At 39.3% G+C, this 21,057-nt stretch overlaps 1 protein-coding gene across 5 annotated transcripts in view; it reads left to right on the top strand.

Moving 5' to 3' along the window:
* CACNB2 (calcium voltage-gated channel auxiliary subunit beta 2) overlaps positions 1-21,057 on the top strand; it is a 243,561-nt gene that overhangs the window by 128,248 nt on the left and 94,256 nt on the right. The window contains exon 1 of one of the 5 annotated variants that reach the window (XM_051802391.1): positions 7,623-7,670. The exons of the other annotated variants lie outside the window; for them this stretch is intronic. Coding sequence (XP_051658351.1) covers positions 7,638-7,670 — 33 coding nt within the window. The 5' untranslated portion in view covers positions 7,623-7,637. Of the gene's footprint in view, positions 1-7,622; positions 7,671-21,057 lie in introns of those variants that run through there. 5 annotated transcript variants of the gene reach the window in all.

Below are 21,057 nucleotides of genomic sequence, written 5' to 3' on the forward strand. Positions count from 1 at the left end.
ATTAATTAATAGCATTGAAAAACTGTGACCATCAGAAATATTAGAGGTTTCAAGCACAGTAAAAATGAGAAATGGGAACTGAGATTTGAAGAAGTGATGAGGCCAAAGAAACCACAACATTTGGTGATAACCAATAATTTAAGTTGATGGAATTTTGGAATGATGGCTTGTGCCAAAAATGAATAAACAAAAGCAAAGTAAGCTAAAATGCCTGCTGTGGCCTGTTGTTATGGCTCTCCTGGTTAGGTGCATTTTAGTTTCTGAAATGAGAACAGAATTTGGAGGTTTCGATTGCTCAAGTTTTACAAGCCCTTCTATAAATGCAATTCTGAGATATGGTTGGACATTTTAAAAAACAAAAACATTTTAAAGGACCGGGGGCTCAGACATCTCCTCTATGAACTATTAGTTACTAATTTAATGTCCTGAGCATGGGAATTGCACAACAATAATACCCAGAGGACAACTTGTAACTGTTTTCAGGATGTGGATGTGGCCAGAGGTGGTTAATATCTGTGGTAGTTTGTGGTAGCTCCTGTACGCAGCTACAAGCCAACATTACTCCTCAGTCTGCAGCTCTGGGGGATCAGCATCTGGTGCTCATGGAGCTGCTCGTGGCACTTGAAACATTTCAGTGCCCCCAAAAGCAGACATATGCTGAGTGTGAGAGTTAAGAGACTTTCACTGAGGTTAAAACCCACTGTTTGTTTGATGTTGCGTTCAGTGCAGCAGGATGTAGTGGTGACACTATAAATTAGTAACTTTTCAGTGGAAAGCTGTATGTTTTAAGGAAAAATAGCCAGGACAGGCCGTTTTTACAGGGTTGTGTGAGGCTTATATGTTTTATTTCAAGATCTTAGTGTTCTCTCTGAAGATTGGTTCTGTTATTGATATTCTATGCTCAAAAGCATATTCATTTCCCTTCTTGCAATTAAGAAGTATAGCAAAATGAACATTCTCTCTGTTTTAGTACTCAAAATATTATTTCTCTTAAATATGGTTTTTGAAGACATTTTTTTTCCAACCACTTAAAGCTCTGACAGAATTTACTATTTCAGAAGCTATTTCAGAAGTGTTTGGCAGAACATTTGGCTGCAGGTGACTTCTGTGACCATCCTAGACCAGCAACAGCATGTTGAACGCTTGAATTGTTCTTTCTGTTTATATCCCTGTTCTCTGTGTTTCACTGCAGCAATGTTCAACATGACTCTACATCACATGTAAAAAATAAAAATAAAAAGTCTTGCCCACACATGGGAACAATCACCTGTGAGCAGACCTTCCAACTTTATAGCATTTAGAGCACCTCTCCAATATCCAAGTGATGCAGAGGATTCATAATACAACAAATATTGGTATTATGTATCTGTAATACAAATGGTATCAAACCTTTGCTAAGTTTCTGACACTCATTGTGAGTTGGGTTAGATCTTTTAATATGTAACTGCAAGGAGAACAGCGGTTTGTTATTTCTGTGACACTGTGAGAACATACTTACGTTATCTTTCAGTGCAGCAGGAGATAGCATGTGCCCCTAATGTATGTATGTTTGCAAGTTGAGAAGCTAAGTCTGCTGTTAATGTTATCACTGCTATATCCTGAAATAGAAAACTGCAGGCAGATTGGATTGTGTTAGAGAATGGTAACCATAATAACCAATAACAATCTGCAAATGATAAGCAACTTCAGTGTTTAAAAATAAAATTTACATAGCATTCCAATAGTTCCATGGGCATACTTTCAGATTTTATTTTATTATTCATTCATTTTAAGCTTGGTTTTGAGATTTAAGATGTGGCATTAATCTGAAGGAAGTGTTTCATTAGTGCATCTTGAATTAGTTCACACTGTTTTTTTATATACCTAAATAAATTTCACAAAAAAAATCTTACTTAACAACCCTCTTTCAGATGTACACCATCTATAAGGGAGAATTATAAGCATTCTACAGGATGTATGGAATTTTATGGAAGGAGATGGACTTTGATTTTATGGTTGGATGCAAAATGCATACATTCAGAAAAGAAATATAAAATCTGCTGCAAATGCATCCTGATCATTTGGAATCTGCATCGTGTTCTGGGATGTTGCCCAGCACTTCTGCTGATACAAAAATGAAAACAAACAAAAAAACCCCTCTTTAGCTTGACCCAAACCATGCTATTTTTTAAGGGATGCTTTAAAAAGAAAGAAAGGTGTCATTCAAAAGAAGGAAGAGGTCCAGATTGTGTCCTGGCCCTGCCATCCTTCTCCTTTCATACCCCCAGCATACAAATAGGGTGTTTAGAAGGAGTCTCAGAAACTCTTAATTACGTAACAGGTTATGAAAGTATATGAGCATGGTGTTATGATCAAACTGTTAACTCTTTTGGGTTAACATGTTTTCATTCTCCCTTGCTGAGACAGCCCTGTCATTTTCATAAAATACTTGAATGTTTCTTAGAACATGGAGTGTTATTTCCCAGTTGCTCTTAACTGCCAAGACACTGTGGTTACCACCACACTGCATTCAGGGAGCTACAACAACAATGAGAAGAACTGGAAAAGATGGATTCTTCTAAATGTGCCGACATCCAGAGGAACAAGGTGTCCTGGGCTTCAGATCCATCCTGTAGCTCTTTCAGGCAGCAACCCTCCTGGAGGTGTAAGCAAACCACAGTTCATGCTGCTGCAAGTGTGTTGCCCAGAGTTAGAATGACCACCATGCGAGAAAATCAATCGAAGAGCTAAAATTCATATAAAAACTGAAAAATTGTTTGCTAATCATAATTTTCCCATATAAGTAACCTTGTTAAGAAATTATTAGGTGCTGGTGTGGGATGGGATAGTTTGGATGGAGGGTTATTAAACTGAAATAGCTTTTGCTCTTTCATCCCATATGTGAGAGGGGACAAGTTACTTAGAGATTTTTTGCCAGAGGTAAATGAAAAATGAAAATAACAGCATTGCCAAAATTCCTTTAAAATGAAACTGTCGTGTTTACAAGAGACAATTCTTGTTGCTAGCTGTGTAAGAGAGTTACAAGCTGTTGATATTCTTCACTGGGATTTGAATTTGAATCTGAATTAGGTAAGAGAGAGTGAATTGCTTTCCATTAGAGTTCCTGAAGAAAAAAATGTTGTTACTGTTGGATGCAAGTTGAAAGATTCTTGTTTATCAAGAAAGGTCTGTTTAGTCTATTAACCTTGACAACCATGTCAGCGGTTTTTTCTGTTGTTTTCCCAAAGGCACTAAGTTAAAGTACTATGATATACAAAGCTATTTATACTGTAGACAGTTCATAGCTATGCTTAAAAGACATAGGTCAGAGTTTAAATACCACAGTTAAATCCTATTCTCTTTGACAATTTTAAAAGTCGTTATGCTGAATCTTGGAATATTGAAATGGAGGGATAGAATCGCTACAATATCAATGTGAATCAGATATTTTTATATGAATTTGTTACAGGTTCACAGACTGATTGAAGTAAAAGGAACCTCTGTAACTAGTCCAGTCACCTGCTAAGAGCAAGGCCACCTAGAGCTGGTTACCCAGGACTGTGATCAGCTTTTGAATATCTCCAGGGATGGAGACTCCTCAACCTCCCTGGGCAATCTGTGTCAGTACTCAGTCACCCTCACAGTACAATAAAAAGATTCAACAAAACAAACACCACCACCACCACCAAAAAAATACCTATGTTCAAATGGATTTTTCTATATTTCAGTCAATACTCGTTGCTTTTTGCCTTTTCCTTAGGAGTCACTGAGAAGAGCCTGGCTCTGTCTTCTTTACTCCCCTCCTACCAGATGCTATATACCTCAATAGATTTTTATAAAGGGAACAAAATTTAGGGAAGCAATCAGAGAAAACAAAGTCCACACATTGACTCATGCATTTGTACCTGCTTGGCTCTGTTAACAGATGATTAGGATTGTTATTGCTGTCCTTGCTTCTACAGATGAGTAAGAGCTGCTCTAAAAGTGCTTGCATACAGTAGAAAGCTGAATAAGTTACTTATTTTATTGTTGTGATTTACTTCATCATTTGAGACTACAATCTTGACTCTCACAGTCACAGTAGTTTATTTTTCTTTATCTGAATGCTGTTCCTTAAGGGCTACTCTTCATCAAGTTGGGTTTGGGTACCTGTGTAGCTCTCTGTCATACATCTTCAAGAACATGTCCTGCTGAAAAGTACCAGTGGTGGAGAGGAGCAATTTCACCCTTAGCATTGTTTCTGCCTTCCATTTTTTAGACCATTTGCTGGGGTTTTGACACTTTCTACCAGTTCTGTTGCTGTACTAAAAATAGCATAGCAACTTTGTCTCTTCCTGAAGTCTCCAATTTACAGGTTTTCCAATAGCCCATATTTGCTAGATCAACCAGTTCTACCCAGACATCCCACTTCAGCATTTCTACCCTGGTCCTCACCATTCCCCTCTTCCCTGGTTACCACCTAGCTTTAGGCTAGTCAGGTAGCCAGCTGTCTCTGTGAAGGTCTTTTCAAATCCTATTGTGCTCCCTACCTGCCATGAATGCTTTTCTTGCCTAATCCTAGTTCCTGTCTTCTGGCCTGGTTTTTAGACCCTCCTCCCTGTGGGTCACAGAGTCACACTGCTTTCTTCTTTGTTCTGTACTCTCATTCCACCACATCTCCAGCCCCATCATTGCCAAATTCCTTTTTCCAACCTCTCTCTCTCTAATTTCCACTTTTGTGCTCACTCTTTCTATGTGGGTCATGGGATTCTGGTCTGCAAGGGTCAGCACTGGCTAGACACTGTCCGTCCTATGCTAGCCAGTCCCATGTCACACTAAGATACCAGGAGAAGGCTGCACAGCAAAAACCCACTGCTATCACTTAGCTGGGAGTGGAGCAGAGGTCATCCAGCAGTGCTATACTAAGTTTAAACACCCTCAACAGGAGTGGCATTTTTGCAGACTTTTAACTCTTGAATCATAAAAGCTATATATAGATTTGCTTTGTGGAGCCCTGAGACAGACTTTGCTACCTGTCATGATGTTTCAATTCAACAGAGCAATGAGCAATTCAGCTTATTTACTGTCCAAGCTGCCAGACTCTGGCTGCTTGTACTGTCTGTAGTGAGAATTACTTGTGACATGAAAGTCACTTATGGTGACAGCCTGAATAATGCCCTAAGTCTCTGTTGAGTGTTTGCAAACTGCAATCCTCCCTTGATTTCTTATTTGTGCCCAAAGTAGAGAAGCTGATAAAATTAATAAAAAGAAATTAAAATCATAATAATTTTCATACATAGAAAGGAATATGCTTTCCTTACTTTTGATGGTAGGAGCACTTGTAACATTCCTGCTGATATTTTTTTCTCCAAATTTGATTAGGAGAGCCATATCCAAAAGGGAGCAATCAAGCCATGGCACCCAAAATTCAGTTGTTTATAAGAGCTGTATCTGACAAACAAAGTAATGTGTGATGACACTGGCTTTGCCTAGTATTGACAGGTGTGGTTTTGTGCTAAAAACACTGTGTAGTAAAGCTGAGGCAATTATATTACAGCTAATAAGTATATGTGACCACACTTGTTCAGCATCGATATGGACAACAAACTTGGGCAAGTGACTATTACATTCCACTAGTGGTGTCTGATGTCTGATATTTCCTGCCATACAGGAGTTGTGCATGTTTTATTTAGTTTCTGGGAATACAATGTTATGGTATTATTTGTTTGAAGAGTAATTTGCAGTTGATATAATGTGAAGTGACCGGTTTGGCTGACAGATAAACTGATGCTATTTTGTAAACATATGGCTGGAAATAAAATTGGTGTCTTCTGATTTCTAATTTGCCCTTTCCAACCATTTTCTTGGTTTTAACTCAGCTTGTGAATACATACAAGAACTTGAAAAATCCAGAGTCATGAGTCACATCACAATAGTCAACAGAGGACTAAAGGTCTGTTTTGACAGAGAAGGCAGATTGAGAGAAGAATATCCTACTAACTCATGCAAAGAAATTGAGGTAGTCAAGACAAAGTCTATTTAAAATAAGCAGCGGATGAGGCAGGAGAAGGAACAGGGAGGATGTTTACAATGTATTTGAACTGCTTCATTTAGTGCTTTTGTTAGGAAAGAGGTCTTGTTCTCTTTCTTATGTGGAAGAGAAGGAAATTGAGGAGCACAAACTGGTTTTCAGTGCTCTGTGTGTATCTTGTCATGAAATGTGTGTATTATATTAACTCGATTATAGATATAAATGGGCAAGCATACGCCCACACATTTCCTCCTTAAGACATTACATATTCTGTATTTTTTTCCTAGGGTTTATGTATAATTCTGATTATGGGATATACTGCTAGCAGCAGTGTGAACTATAAGGAATTGAGAGGATTGAGCTGAGAGGGGATGGGTTTCCTAGTGCTGTTTTAAAGCAGTTCTGAGTGGGGGTCATGTTACTGGGTGCCAGCTGGTGGCCTTTTCCTCAGTTGTAAAGAACAGACTTTCCCAGAGGACACTATTTCTTCATCCTGGATTACTTTATGCTGTCCTAAAACATTTTTAATGGGATTTATTTTTAAGCCCCATTTTAATATTAGTTTGGGAATGCTGTTGGTGAATTAGTCTCTGAAGTCTTTTAGTGTTAAGTGTTTTATTCTGCTCTTTGACTGCTTTTACTCTTTCCTGCCTGCTCTGCCTGGACTAGAAGTTGTCCAGGAGCGAGGCAGGGTCTTGAATTCTTCTGTCACGGTGTGGTATTGCATGCTGGATCTGCTTCCCGTGCACTGGATGTAGCAGGTATAACTTTCTGTTACCTGAGTGCCATTGTGCTACAGAGATAAAGTTGCATCGTGTCTCACTTACAGAGCAGTCTGGTACTAATCAGCAGAAGGAAAATGAAGTGAGTGAAACATAGAAACAGGAAAGAATCCTGGGCTGGTTTTGTTGTTGTTGTTGTTGTTGTTTTTGTTTTGTTTTTTTTAAGAGAGAGAGAATTTCTTTTTTTTTTTTTTTTTTTTTAAGAGATAGTGAAATAGCTCCATGGGTTTCTGCAGGACTCTCAAAGGAGCGAGGGGTAGGTTTAGGTGATCCAGAGTGCGACCCCTCGGTTCACCCAGCACCCCCAGCGCTCCGGCCGCAGCATCCTCCCCCTCATAATCGGTGATGAACACACCGAGCGGCCGCTCCCGAGGCGCTGCTCCCGCCCGGGCTCTCCACCCCCAGCCACGGCTCCGCGGGCCCCACTCGCGTTTTCCCAACCACGCGTTTCCCCGAAGACAATTTGGGCGGCGCCGTGCGAGGCGGGGCAGGGCCGGAACGCGGCGCTGTCGCCTCCCGCTGCCCGCACCGCCCCGGCTGGGGCTGCCCCGCACCGCCCCGGCTGGGGCTGCCCGCCCCGCACGGCTCCGGACGGGCTCGGGGGCTGCCGCTGCTGCCGCCGCCGTCCGGAGAGTTTGGCTCCCCGAGCACTTTTCCATCCCGCCGGCCCCGCGGCCCCGCGGCAGAGACTCGGAGTTCATGCCCGAGAGCAGCAGCGCTCCAGGAGCAGCCCAAGCGTGGGAAAGCTGTGCCGCCGCTGGGAAGTCTGCCCGGCTGGGACGCTGGAGCTGAGCATGCACTGGAAGATCTGACTTCAGGCGTTTGGGCGCTCTGGGCAACTAGTGTCAGGCTGCGAAGGTGCAACTATGTACCTTTTTGGCAGTGAGGAATACGAAGCGGTAAGATGTAAACTATGGAATTTTTTCCCCTGAATTGTTATTTACTTTAGGCTGTTGGGCAGCTTTGAATTTCTGTCAATACAGTGGTCGAACTTTAGTACTCACTCATTCGATTGCTTTTTCAAAATGACATTTTTCTGCAAGTTCTTGGAGTACTGAGATACTAGTTGCTAGATAAAATGCAATTTACTTTCTCTATCTTGTTTATTGCATTGCGGTGATATTGAAAATATTTAACTACTGAATATTATGAGGCAATTTGGACTCTTGAGTTAAGCAAATCCATGCCTACATTCAGAATTTGTCTCATACTTTGTAATGTAGATAGACTACACGGAGCTTACAGAACTGCCCTTAATAGTATGTTTGTGGGGACGTTGCCAAACTGTTTCTTTCCTGCAGTTCGAAGCCTGTCATTGTAATGTAATGCAATGTCCATCAAAAAAACTGGCTTAAAAGAAAACCCAAACACACCCACATTAAGATCTGACAAATCTTTACTTATGTTTGTAAAACAGCATTTGAAATAAGCTGCTAATATCAGAGAAGACCAGAAGAAATTCACCAATAGCTCCACACTGTTGCATGACATAAAAGTTTGACATAAAATTTTGTAGCCTGTGGTTCAAGTGCTACGCTGTAAGCAAAATGGATGCATTCTTCCACCTCCTCATGGCTGAGTCCAAACCTGAGGAGCTTTGGGGAAGAATAATGAGACTGAAAAATATGTATGAACTCTACTATAGGACATCAAAATAAATTTCATATGTTAAAAAGTGACACATTTTTTGCACATAACTGGCAATTGCAAATGTTTTGTTTTGATTATTAGTTGCTCTTCAAAGTATGAAAGGGCCTTTTATGATAGTCTGGGTTCATTTCAAGGTATAATTCAGTTATTTTGGATTTTTTCCTTTTTTTTTTTTAATTCCAACCACCTATGTTTTTGAGGTGCAAGAAATGTAGAAGACATTCAGGAAAATAATTTAAGGGCAGCTGTCCGCACATTGAACTCATCTGTATGTGTGACTTGCACAAACTTTCACAAACCAAGAAAGGCAACTGAAAAGAACATAGCTTCTCCAAAGCATTGGAGTCATTATACTGTAGATTGTTTATTTGTGTATAAAAATTGTAAAGCAAAAGAGACTTTGCTTGCTTTGAAGCTTTTTTTTTTGTTTTGTTACATTTTGTAGGTATTTGTAAAGGGTTGCAAATCTCTCTTAACAGATTTTTAGATTTTTGCACAGTCTCTTCATCGCATTGTAGCCTGTAGAGTTACTTCCTGTTTTATATAGCTAGTCTGAAATTTTAAAGTATCTTGAAAATAACCTAGATTACTGAAGAATGGTGTTAGGGCTTTGGACTCAAATCTCAATCTCTTCTCCTGATGCTGTTTCAACTTTTAGAAAGTATTGAAGTACTCTGTGTCATGGAGCATAGTTTAATGTTTAAGACACCTTTCCCAGACAGGTGGGCCATGTCATTCCAGTCCCTTTTCTACTACATAGTTGTGCAAAGTGAAATAACATCAATCGAAAAAGTAAGAAGTCCACCATGAATTGTTTGGAGTCAGGTTGTTTTTTTTTAATTTCCTTTTTTTCTTTTGTTCTTTTTGATATCTCTAGAGGTCCCTGAAACTGAAGTGTAATGACCTGTTCAAATAAAATGTTTCATTAAGTGCAAACTGAAACATCATTTTGGTTGTTTCTTCTTCGTTTTTCTTTAAAGCGAAATAGTTCAGGGCAAAATAGAGATGCACTTTTTTGGTGTTATTTTGGCAGCCATACTTACCAAGATGTTTGCTTTATTTGGTGGGAAGTACAGTAGAATTGATGGCATACATAAAGCTTTAAAAACACATTTATTATTCAGTAAAAGCTATAATCAATGTGAAACTTCTATCTGTGTAGATTTGTCGTTCATGAAACCATATGCTCTGCACTGTGGAAAAGGCATTTGTTTTATCTTCCACACAAACAATTACTTGAGTCACTGAGAGATGAAGTGAGTAAAAAGAGTGACAGCGAAGAATCTCAGAGTTTAATTTTAAGTTTGCTATTAATTTAAAGCAATTTTAATTTAGTTTTAGGCATTCTAACTATGGATGTAAAATTTGATTTTTATCCTAGGAAGGAGAGTCCTGATGGAATGAAACAAAACATCACTAAAGCATCTCTTAGTGGAAATCCATCTTTAAAAACTCAACTTTGAAACAGAGTAATAGAGAAATGGAACTGTATGTGATCACTGTGTGCATTTCACATGCACATATGTATGTCCAGATGAGCCTGCATACACACTTGCAGAAACATCAGCTGAAGCGATGTTGTAACTCAGTTAAATTTAATAGCAAAACAGTGCAGACTAGTGCTACCAGCTTTTGCATGTGGTGTCCACTTTACTTTCTTTTTGTTCCTGTCTATAAACAAGCTTATTCTGAGTGCATAATAAGTGTAGATATCTGACAGTACTGATAATCAACTTTTATACCATCTCCCACCAACCCCAGCTAAACAGAGATAATATCACTTAAAAATCAGTTATCAAAAGACAAAACTGGGGTTTATGACCACTTCATCTTAAAAATAAAAACAAAGTGTCATTTTATGACACAGTGACAAAAGCTATATTTTTAAAATTAATAATAAAACCATGTAGCTATGGTCCTTTCCTGTTTCCATTACTATTTTCATAAATGTTCTAGCTTGAGATGCAGAGTGTCTTTGACATTGCATTTTAACACTTTAGGCAGATGCTTATTAAGCTCTTTATAACTGGTGGAATAAACATGTAGTACCTTTTGAGGCATTTTTTTATGCCATGTACCTGGCATTGTAGAGGTGCTTGGCCATATAAGTGATTTAATTTCATAAATACAGGAAACTATAAAATGCTACAGGCCGAACAGTCCCATTTGTGGCTCTAAGTTGTTTGTGTTTCCTGTTTGTTTGCAAAACAAACCTCTGATAACCAAACAGAATTGGAATAGTTCATCGAAAATGAAGCAGGAAGTGAGAGCTCCTTTTCACAGATACCTGGTAGATCATAGTCTGCACAAATCTCCAAAAGCAAAAGCATCTAAAACTTACTCCCAAGAGTCTTTTGAGTTGATGGCTAAGGGATGATGCTAGTGCTAGCTAGTGCTTGCATGTTTGGGAGGCCTGGCTGGCTCTGCTGTGTCCCCAGGCTACACTTTTCCCATGGCTGCAGAGCCTCTGCTCTTCCTCCCTCAGGTGGCCTTGCCAGGGCTGTGGGTACTGGGCATCTCCAGCTACATCCCCCACTGCCTTTCCAGGGGCCTCTGGGTGTAGGTATGTGGGCCAGGACTGATGCAGACTTGTCTCTGATGGGGCATGGGACATCTTTAGCATTTCATCTCTCCTTCCTGACGGCAGTCTTGCCTGGCAGAAACTTTTGGCTCTGTTGTGGCAGTATGATCAAACACTGTGATGGTAAGCATAGGGTTAATTAGGATTTCTTCTGAGAACAACCTAATCATTGGAAAACTATTTTTTAGCAGAATAATTCAAGGGCAGGGAGGAGTTTTCATGGTGATTAGTCATTTAAGAAAAATCATTGCATTTCATTCAATCTATTGCATGAGACTTTCAAACTTTTGCAAACAAGAAGCTGCTTTTAAATTTCTTAAGAAACTCAAAACTCAGCTTTTTTTGATCTCCATAGATATTTTTTTGGAAAATGTTCTTGCAAAGAATGGGAAACCTCTTTATAAATCCAGTGGTTGTGATATTCAGAGCAAATGTTTTGGTTGCCTTGAAAATCCAGCATTTGTCACTTGTGTTCTCCAGGCAAAAGTTTTGAACTTGTCTATTTAAATTAAATCTTCACTTCCCTGGAGTTTGCCTATGTCCTCTTGCAGGATGGAGCACTTCTTATGGAATATTAAGTATGATGTTGATAGATGCCAGTTATACTCATGGCTCCTGCAGGGCAGCATTATCTTCTAAAAAGTATGAAAATCTGTCTGCTAAATTTCTAAAGGAGGGAAAGATCTTGAAGCAGTCAAATGTCATTCAGGTTTGAGAAGACTTACTTTTTAACTGCTATTTGTGAATCAGACAAATCCCAATTTTGTGTGCACAGACATTCAGCTGATAGGACTGATTTTGCTGTGTGAAGGGAAAACCCCACCTATTTTAGAAATATGCTATTGTAAGTCCTAGAAATCAGTAGGAAGAACACAGTGATGTGTTTTCAGTGTTTATTTTGAGTCATTACTACTTACCTTATTTCAGAATCTGAATGAAGGGAGAAAAGATAATAAGGGTGTTGTTTAAAAATGGAGAGAGTCATGTGTAACTGTTTAGCAACAGTAGTTTTAATCATATTGTGGACTGACACAGGAACATGTCTGAAAATTATAAATCAGAATTGCTTCTTTGGGAACCTCTCCCTTGAATTTTACCTGTGGCAGAATGCTGTAAAAAGGTAACTATAACATTTTGGAGTTACTTTTCCATGTTCACCTTAGTTCAACCTAAGGCGACAACACCTAATGCTTTGTTCAAATAGATAAGTAGTACAACATGTGAGTGTAACTTGAAGTACAGACTTGAAAGGTAGTCAAATTAAATTCAGCCTCTGAGGTTAACATCAGAGCCATGAGTCCATCCTTGGACAAATCCCTTGACATTTTGATTCTTTGTCTTTAAATATGAGGAGATACTTGGTTCGTTTCTAGTAACAATAGATGTTTATTTTTTAAACCTCGTAAATTTCTTTCAAAATACCAGCTTTATACATAACAAATGCTAGCATTTGATTAATTTCCAATCATAAGTGTTGTACAGGAGCACTAGGAATGGAGTTTCATGCCTAAAACTGTGTATTTGGCAAGAAGAACACTTAATGTGGAAGAAGGAATTGCTTACACATGAAAGATAGATGTGTTCACATCCAGAGCTGGATGTAAATTCATGAAACAGTCACCCTTAGCAAGCCTTTTCCCTGTGGATTCTCTGCAGCAGCCAAAGTGTAGAAGCAATACAGTTTTTCTTTCCTAAATTGGAAAAATGAGGGTCATTCTGTATGGCATCATTCCCCATGACAAGCTCAGAGACGTCGCAGCTGTGTTTTAAGCACTGTATGTGAGTTTTGGGATTCCCCCAAGGGAAGCCTGGAAGAGCTGCTGGTTTCGATCCTGTAGCAGAATGGCTCCTGAAGCAGTTTCAGTTTAGAGTAGGGAAACACTAGAGAGGGAAACTCTAATAAACCTGTGCAGAGAAAGGTATTGATCATTTCTGCGTTACTCCCAAAATACCCAGTGTACTTTCCAGTTAGTGACTTGCACAACTGTAGCAACCACACCTTTTTCCCCAGAGAAAAATCACTTTTTAATCTAACTTCCTGTAGTGTATATGGAATAGATTGTTTAATAATGATGTTACTCTTTTAGCTTCATATGGCTTTCTTTTCCTTGTCTGCTGTCTTTAATTTGAATTTCACTGACTCAGGATGGAGCCTTTTATATTATTGACAATACACTGAAGGTATTTTTACTGTGTCTGACCTTCCTCTACCTCTGTTCCCACAATCCAACACATAAACAGTCAAGAAAAAGGTAGGGGGCTCTGTGAAGGTTGTAGATGGAGGCACTGAGGTGTAAGCCCTGTTACGTACATGAGTCTATGAGCGGTAGATCAGCTGCCCCTCATGTAGAGCACAGCATACCTGTTTTATAACTTAGTGTCCTGGGGTATGTGGTGCTCTTGGAGATTAAAGACAGGGTTCCACTTTCAGGAATTAACTTTTGGAAATAGGTATTTCCAACAGAAAGTAGGAAGCAAATCAACAACTGTGGATCCTTTCATACTGGGCTAGTGCTGAGAGGTGTCTGAAGACAATGGAGGAAGGGAACGAAGACATCTATCATTGTGGAAGAGGATTGCAGTTAGTACATGATGTTTGAGAAGCAGGTTTGTACCTAAGGCATGCGTGGGAGGGAGCCCTGTGAAGTGAAGAAAGGCCAAACAGTTTTCGACATTTAGAAACCAACCACACTGACCAGCTCCAGGTGACGAAATAGCAAGGGAGAAGTTTACTTCTGTTTACAGAGCAGAGGCTAAGAAGTGTGAAGAGTGAAAACTGGCCTGTGTTGGGAGGACCAGTGCAGTTCACCTCACAAACATGAAGACAAAATAACAAAAACAGACCATGTCCAGGCAGTTTTTGAGAATCTTCAAGGATAGAGGCTCCACAACCTTCCTGGACAGTATATGGCAGTGTTCAGTCACCTTCGTGGTGAAAAAGTTTCTGATGTTCTGAGGGAACCTCCTGTGTTTCAGTTTGTGCCCACTGCCTCTGGTCTTGTGACTGGGCACCACTGAGAAGAGGTTGGCTCCACCCTCTTTGTACCCTCCTTTCAGGTATTTATATAAAACAAAAAGATGCCCCCTGAGCCTTTTCTTCTATAGGCTGAACAGTTTAAGCTCTCTCAGCCTTTCCTTATGTAAGACATGCTCCAGTCCCTTCATCATCTTTGTGGCCTTTCATTGGACTCTCTCCAGAATGTCTTCATCTTCCTTTTCCTGAGGAGCCAGTAACTGGACACATCATTCCAGGTGTGGCCTCACCAGTGCTGAGTGTTTTGTTTATGTGTTTTTGTTGTAGCTCCTTTCTTTGCTTCCACCTCCATCTTTCAGCTTGTAGTAAGTTCTGATGGAAAAAAACCCAAAGGGTGGAGATGAGTGGAGAGACCTGTCTCTGCATGTCCTCTACCAAACTGCTTGAGGTAGCTCTGAACTTCTCAGCTACTTTTCCATTTGAAATAGCAGTGGGAAGGAGGGAAGGAAGTTTCTCATAAGATCTGGCTTCTGAGTGTGTTGATAGCACCAAGTCCTGATGAAATCTGTAAATTCATTAATTGGGCTTGGTTTCAGGTTTTTTTGCCTCTGAAGGAGATGACTGTGATAATGACCTGCATCTTGGCAAAGCACTAATCGACCTCTTGTGTTAACTGGGATAGTTTGCCTCACTGAAGTGAACCAGTACAGACCTTGGGAAAAAAATAACTTAATGACTTCGTAATCAGGAATACTTGAGTTTTTCTATTCCATATTCATAATGTACTCAAATGTTTGGTAGGGACAGTAATCTAGGTAGGGCAGCACAGAGCTAGCAATAAGCTAGTTGACTGGGCTTCTCTGATCTACGTAGCAAAAACACACTTAATCCTTGGATTCCTCTGCACATGTGTTGTGTCTGTGTATGTTTCCAGGCTTTTGGGAATTATTTACAACTTCCTCCTTGTTACACTGCATATACTCATACTTTTTATTTCATTAGATATCAGGAGACCCATGCAGCTAGAGAAGTCTTCTGGGTAAAAGATACTAATGGCATGTGTGGTTTAAGTGATCCATTTATAACACTTGGGGTGGAGCCCAAAGTTGGAGCTATTTAGAAGAAGGTAACTTGAATGTTTTTGGTTAAAGAAATGGGACTTATGCTGTGCATGAATATAGTACAAAAAAAATCCAGATCTTGCAGAAGCCCCAGTGTGGTGCCTTTAACAATAGAGTTATGTTAAAATTTGTTTTCCAGTTAAGTATTTATGACATGCATTTTGATGTCTATGTTGTTTAGCCTGTGGATGGATGTAAAGTAGCAGAAGGGGTGGCAGAAGGGTTAGCAGAAGATGTTTTATGTGCAAAATTGAAATCGTGACTTCCCTGCAGCACATATGGAAAACTAAAGTCAAGAAGGCATGTTCACTCTGTCTGCATTACGTGCCTGCCTGCCTGGTGTGGCAGACTGCCTGTTTTGGATGCTCTATCCCAGGTAGCACAACTACTTCCCTCCCATCAGTGGTGTGTGAGGTGGTGTCTGGCAGTCTAGATAGTTTGTTGCTCTCTTGACCTTTCAAAACTATAGCAGTTATGACAGCTCAACTAAGCACTCCTAGCATGCAGGCTGGATATAGTCCAGTAGCGTTTTGATAGGAACCTTCCACACAGGGAAATCAAGAGCCAAAAATCCTATTTCAGATTATCTGATCTGAAGTTTCTTTGTTAGTCTTTTCCAGGCACAATTCCTTTTTTTTTCCCCCTCCTTTTTTTTCCCCCCTCCTTTTTTTTTCCTCTTCTTTTGCAATTGAGGTTTTATGTTTATGTCTGTTTGGAAATATGTTTTTGTTTTCCAGTTGGTAATAATAAGTAGGTCTGCTGAACAAATTCAGAAACAGTTGATCACAGTAAACCTACCATTTGTTTTTATTTAATATTGGTTCACAGGAAAAGAATCCATCTACCTCCTTACCAAAGCCATAGACATCTATCTTCATGAAGACATGTCTTCTCTAAATTATAAACAAGCTCTGGGCAACTGGGCTGACCAAATGAAGTGCTGTTTGTTTACTTATAATACATGTTACTTTCCAGATAATGACTTCACCTGATGAATACGAATTACAAAATGCTGAGATAGGTAACTAATCTTTGATAGAATCATCAATTCTTTTTTCAGCAAGCCTTTTATTTACACAGAAACAGGTAATGATAGCCAAGCTGGCTTATTATTGTTTATTATTTTATATATCTCTGATCAGAATTAATGTGTAAGATTCTGCCAGGAGAAAATTTGGCAAAACTTGGGCGTTTTCATTGCTGTAACTACAGGGCTATAGGAACCAGATATTTAAAAAAGTTTTTTTCTGAGAAATGGAATAATAAATTCCCTGATAAATTCTCCTGTGCATATTTCATTGTACACTGTTGTTTACAACACAGTGTGATTCTATAAGTTTTAATTTAACAATACATAGGACTTTTTGGCATTTAAAATGCTTGAATTACATATCAAATTTTATGATTTACAATACAGTTTTAGAGTTCTGTTAGGTCTTACAAACCAGACAAATGGAGTTAATTGGTTTTAATACTTTTTTTGTTTTACTTTTTTTTTAAGACATTTTTTGTGTTTTTTTTTCCTAAATATCTACACAAATGTTCTTATTAGAAATAAATTCTTTATATAAAAATAATTTGTGTATTGATACAAGCTAAGCAATGTTGATTCAGAAATCAAAAATGAGAATGCTACCTACTCAGTTGAGTGCTGAAGTCTAAGGGCAGGTAGATCATTACAGAAATTCTAGGTCAGTTTATAGGAGCAAGGCTGATGCATGCATGTATCATAAGAACATAATTGTCTTTCAAAACTATTCCTTTAAGTAACAACTAAGTGTGATAAGAAAAGGTTCTCTACATGTCTTTTTATAAAGTTTATTTGCCTGAAGGGAAATTATAAACTTTTTTTTTTATTCGAGGTTTCTTTTATGTGCAGAAATGGGCTTTAATGAACTTGACTTAGTGCTTAAATTCACAGGCTTGTATTTATCTGCTTGTGGAGGCAGCTCAGTGGCTAATTTTTGAGGCTAAATGTTGTATAACTTCAGACTTTATTATCTTTAGATGTTAATTACTCTTAGAATTTCTTTATTTTTCTGGTGTAGGAGATTAACAACTAAAATTCTTTGTAAACTTGAAAAATTATAATCCATGGAGATTGTCAAAACTCAACTAGACAAGGCCCTGAGTGAGCTAATTGGGCTTTGAATCTGGCACTAGTGAGCACGAGGTTGAACTAGATGTCTTTTCTCCAGATGTCCTCTCACCAGTCTACTTTTTTTCTGTGATTCCATTCAGAGTATGCAAGCTATGTAGAAGTCTTAAGGGCACCGAAGTAGAAATTCCCAGGTTTTTTATAAGTCAAAACTCGCTCTTAGAAGTTTTCATCTGTTCCAGCAGTTGCCCATGATTTAGTTCTGTTACTGAAGGATGCCCAATATAATTCTGAAATTCTAGGCCTCTAATCTGTACTTCACTGTGATTCTTTTACCTTCATCTCCATTCCACGTAAATATAGGGATATATCTATAAAGTACGATCTGAAGGACAGAGGTTCAGATTGTTACTCAAATATAGTCAATTTATCATATGCATATTATTGTGGTTTACTCCATACATTTAAGAAAGTTGTGTTCTGTTTCCCTTGATTCCTTCTAAATGGAATTATTTGGATTGTGTGCTGTAGTTCTGTTATTCATTATACAGGCATCCTGGCAAGAACATGGGTGGCCTTCAGACATGCTAAAGCAAAATCATAAGGCTCATTGTACAAGGCTCTAGTACCGTATGTGAAATTTTGATTTTGCTGATTGAAATTTCACTTGAACTTAACAGTGAGAAAATGCCTTTTTTCTTTTAAATAATCACCACATACACTCATTTCCTGATAACTTAAGTGGGTTTGCCTTCTAAGAGTTTTCCTATGCATGCGTGAATGTTATCCCCCACCTCTCCCAGTAACATAGATTTGTAAGGAGAAATTAATAATTCTGCTCAGCAATATCATGTTAGTAGAAAATAATATTCTTATCAGTTTGGATCCAGAGGTTTGGTGGAATTTGCAGACAGAAAATCTGCGAAATGGTTTAGATGGGACTGTCCTTGGTATCCTGAGAGAGAAAATACAGTCCAACCTGATAACATTTCCTCTAGCTGTTGTAGCCTTGTCAGCACAGGAAAAAAAATTTCAGATATTTCTGTAATCAAATGCCTCCCAGTAAAATGCATATATTTAAAAAAACCAAGCATGGCAATTTGTGCTGTTTTGCTTAGGGCTATTTTAAATAAACCTGGACATCTGTGTCTGTAAGCGTGGTGAGAGAGATTAGTCCTGCCAGTTACACAACATGTTTTGTGGATCAGCTTGCCTTGTGACAATTGAAAGTGTTGTTCCTGGACTTCTCTGGTAGATTTTATGACGTGAGTGAAATGCTATTTGATTTAAATAAGGTCTATTTTAGCCTAATCAAAGAGGAAACAAGAAGGAACTGCTATAGAGATCACAGGCTATGATGATTTTGAAAATGAACAGGACTAAAAAATGTTGATGCCTTTTTCTGCCTGCAGACAACTGACAAAACACGAGAGGTTATAAAAGACCATATTGTGTTACTGTGCCAACTACAGCAACAAACATTTCCTTTTCTTCTACATGATGAAAGAAATAATAAGCTGTAATTTTTGGTTTATGCATTGTAAACTCAAAAACTTTGAACAGGAAGGAAGATGCTAATGTATTAATTACTGCTGAATATTGATAGACTAACTATTACAGAAGGATTGATGGAAGGAGAGCAGTGCAAATCTAGTGTTGCATTTAGTGTTGACTTCTGACTTTAGCCTGGTCAGGGATGCTCACATTGTGTCTGAAGAATCCTTGAAGGGGTTTGAGTACAAATGTGTTTGAATTGTGATACAGCAGCACATATACAATCTACATGACTACTAAGCCGGCAATAGATGTGACCTAGAAAAGATGATGCATCTTGGGTTTCTTTAGAATTTTGTAATATTTGTCTGCCCATGTGTACTTTGGGAACTGACTTCACGTAAAACAGGATGAACACAGAGAACCTGTTGAATGCTTGTAAGCAGAAAAAACAGTTGTGGAATTAGCTTTCTGTTTATATGCTTCTGTTCAGAAGCCTAGAACCACCTGGTATTTATTGGCTGACTCTAATGGAAAATTACATACAGTACAGAGATGGAAGTGGTTAGATATTACAAAAAATGTATATTATTAAAAATAATAAAAAAAGGAAGGTAGCTTACTAACTCTCCTTTTAGTGCCAGGTATATAAGCACAAATAACACTGAGGTAATTTTTTTTTGTTTATCAATATTTTTCTACAATATTTTTCATCCTAGAAAAGATACCTTTCTGCTTCTGTGATCTTCTCTGCTGCTAAACTGGAGAGTGAGTGGCAAGAACTAGTAAAAGCTCAGAAATGCTCATTGGACTACCATCCATCTCTTACATTCTTGAAATATTATCTTACATTTCTCTTCTATTACTCTGAGATTTTTCCTCTCTAACCCTTCTTTGCTACTTTGTAATGGTGCTCTTCTTCTGGGTGATATGGATGATGCCCATCATTCATCTCCCTGCTTTCTGCTGGCTCCTTGTTCACTCTCTTTATTTTTAGGACTCTCATCCAAATAAGAGTTGCCTTACTGATTAAGACAGCAGAGCAGCAATCTCAGTGACATCTTCATAATACTCCTGTCTCTCAGCAGAAATCCAGCGGTGATAGCAGCAGTGGTACTGATAATAAGTTTAGGTGGTAATACCTCAAACAAGAGCTGATTCCCTTGTAAGGCAAAGTCCTTTTTATGAAACCTGATATCCTTTCATGACAAGGTAACCCACCTAGTTGCTCAAGGGAAGCGAGTTGATGTAATCTTTTTGAATTTCAATAAAGTTTTCAATGCTCTCACAGGATCCTTCTGCACAAAATGTCCAGCACAGAGCTGGATAAACACATCATGGACTGGCTGAGGAATTGGCTCACTGGTTGAGCACAGAGGGTAACAGTGAATGGGATGATATCAGACTGGCGACCTGTCACTAGTGGGGTTCCACAGGGCTCCATCTTAGGCCCTGTGCTCTTCAGTGTCTTCATAAATGACTTGGATGCAGAACTAGAAGGGATACTAAGCAAGTTTGCAGATGACACAAAGCTGGGAGGAACTGTTGACTCCCTCGAAGGTAGGGAGGTCCTGCAGAGAGACCTCGACAAATTAGAGAACTGGGCTATAATCAACCATATGAAGTTCAACAAGGCAAAATGCCAGATTTTGCACCTGGGTGTTTGTACAGACTGGGGAATGAGATGCTGGAACACAGTGCCCAGAAAGGGACCTGGGAGTCCTGGTGGACAGCAAGTTAAATATGAGTCAGCAGTGCCCTGGCAGCCAGGAGTGTTGATAAGCCAAACTTATCATCAGTACCACTGCTACTATCACCCCGTGTCCTGGGAAGCATCAGGCAAAGCATCGCCAGCCAGTCGAGGGAGGGGATTGTCCCACTCTGCTCTGCACTGGTGCAGCCTCACCTTGAATACTGTGTGTACAGTTTTGGGCACTGCAATATAAGAAATGTATTAAGCTGTTTAGAGAGTGTCCAAAGGAGGGCAATGAAGGTGGTGAAGAGCTTCGAGGGGAAGCCATGTGAGGAGCGGCTTAGGGCCCTTGGTCTGTTCAGCCTGGAGGAGACTGAGGGGAGACCTCATTGCAGTTACAACTTCCTTGTGAAGGGGAGGGGCAGGCACTGATCACTTCTCTGTGGTGACCAGTGACAGGATCTGAGGGAATGGCCTAAAGTTGTGTCAGGAGAGGCTTAGGTTGGATATTAGGAAAAGGTTCTTCCCGCAGAGGGTGGCTGGGTGCAGGAACACACTGTCCAGGACAGTGGTCACAGCACCAACACTGCCAGAGTTCAAGAAGCATTTGGATGATACTCTCAGGCACATGGTGTGACTCTTGGGGATGGTCCTCCAGCAGAGCTGGGAGTTGGA

The sequence above is a fragment of the Manacus candei genome, unplaced genomic scaffold, assembly GCF_025592945.1.
Source record: "Manacus candei isolate 608988 ecotype Guabito, Panama unplaced genomic scaffold, ASM2559294v1 h1tg000056l, whole genome shotgun sequence".
In the NCBI taxonomy this organism is placed as follows: domain Eukaryota; kingdom Metazoa; phylum Chordata; class Aves; order Passeriformes; family Pipridae; genus Manacus; species Manacus candei.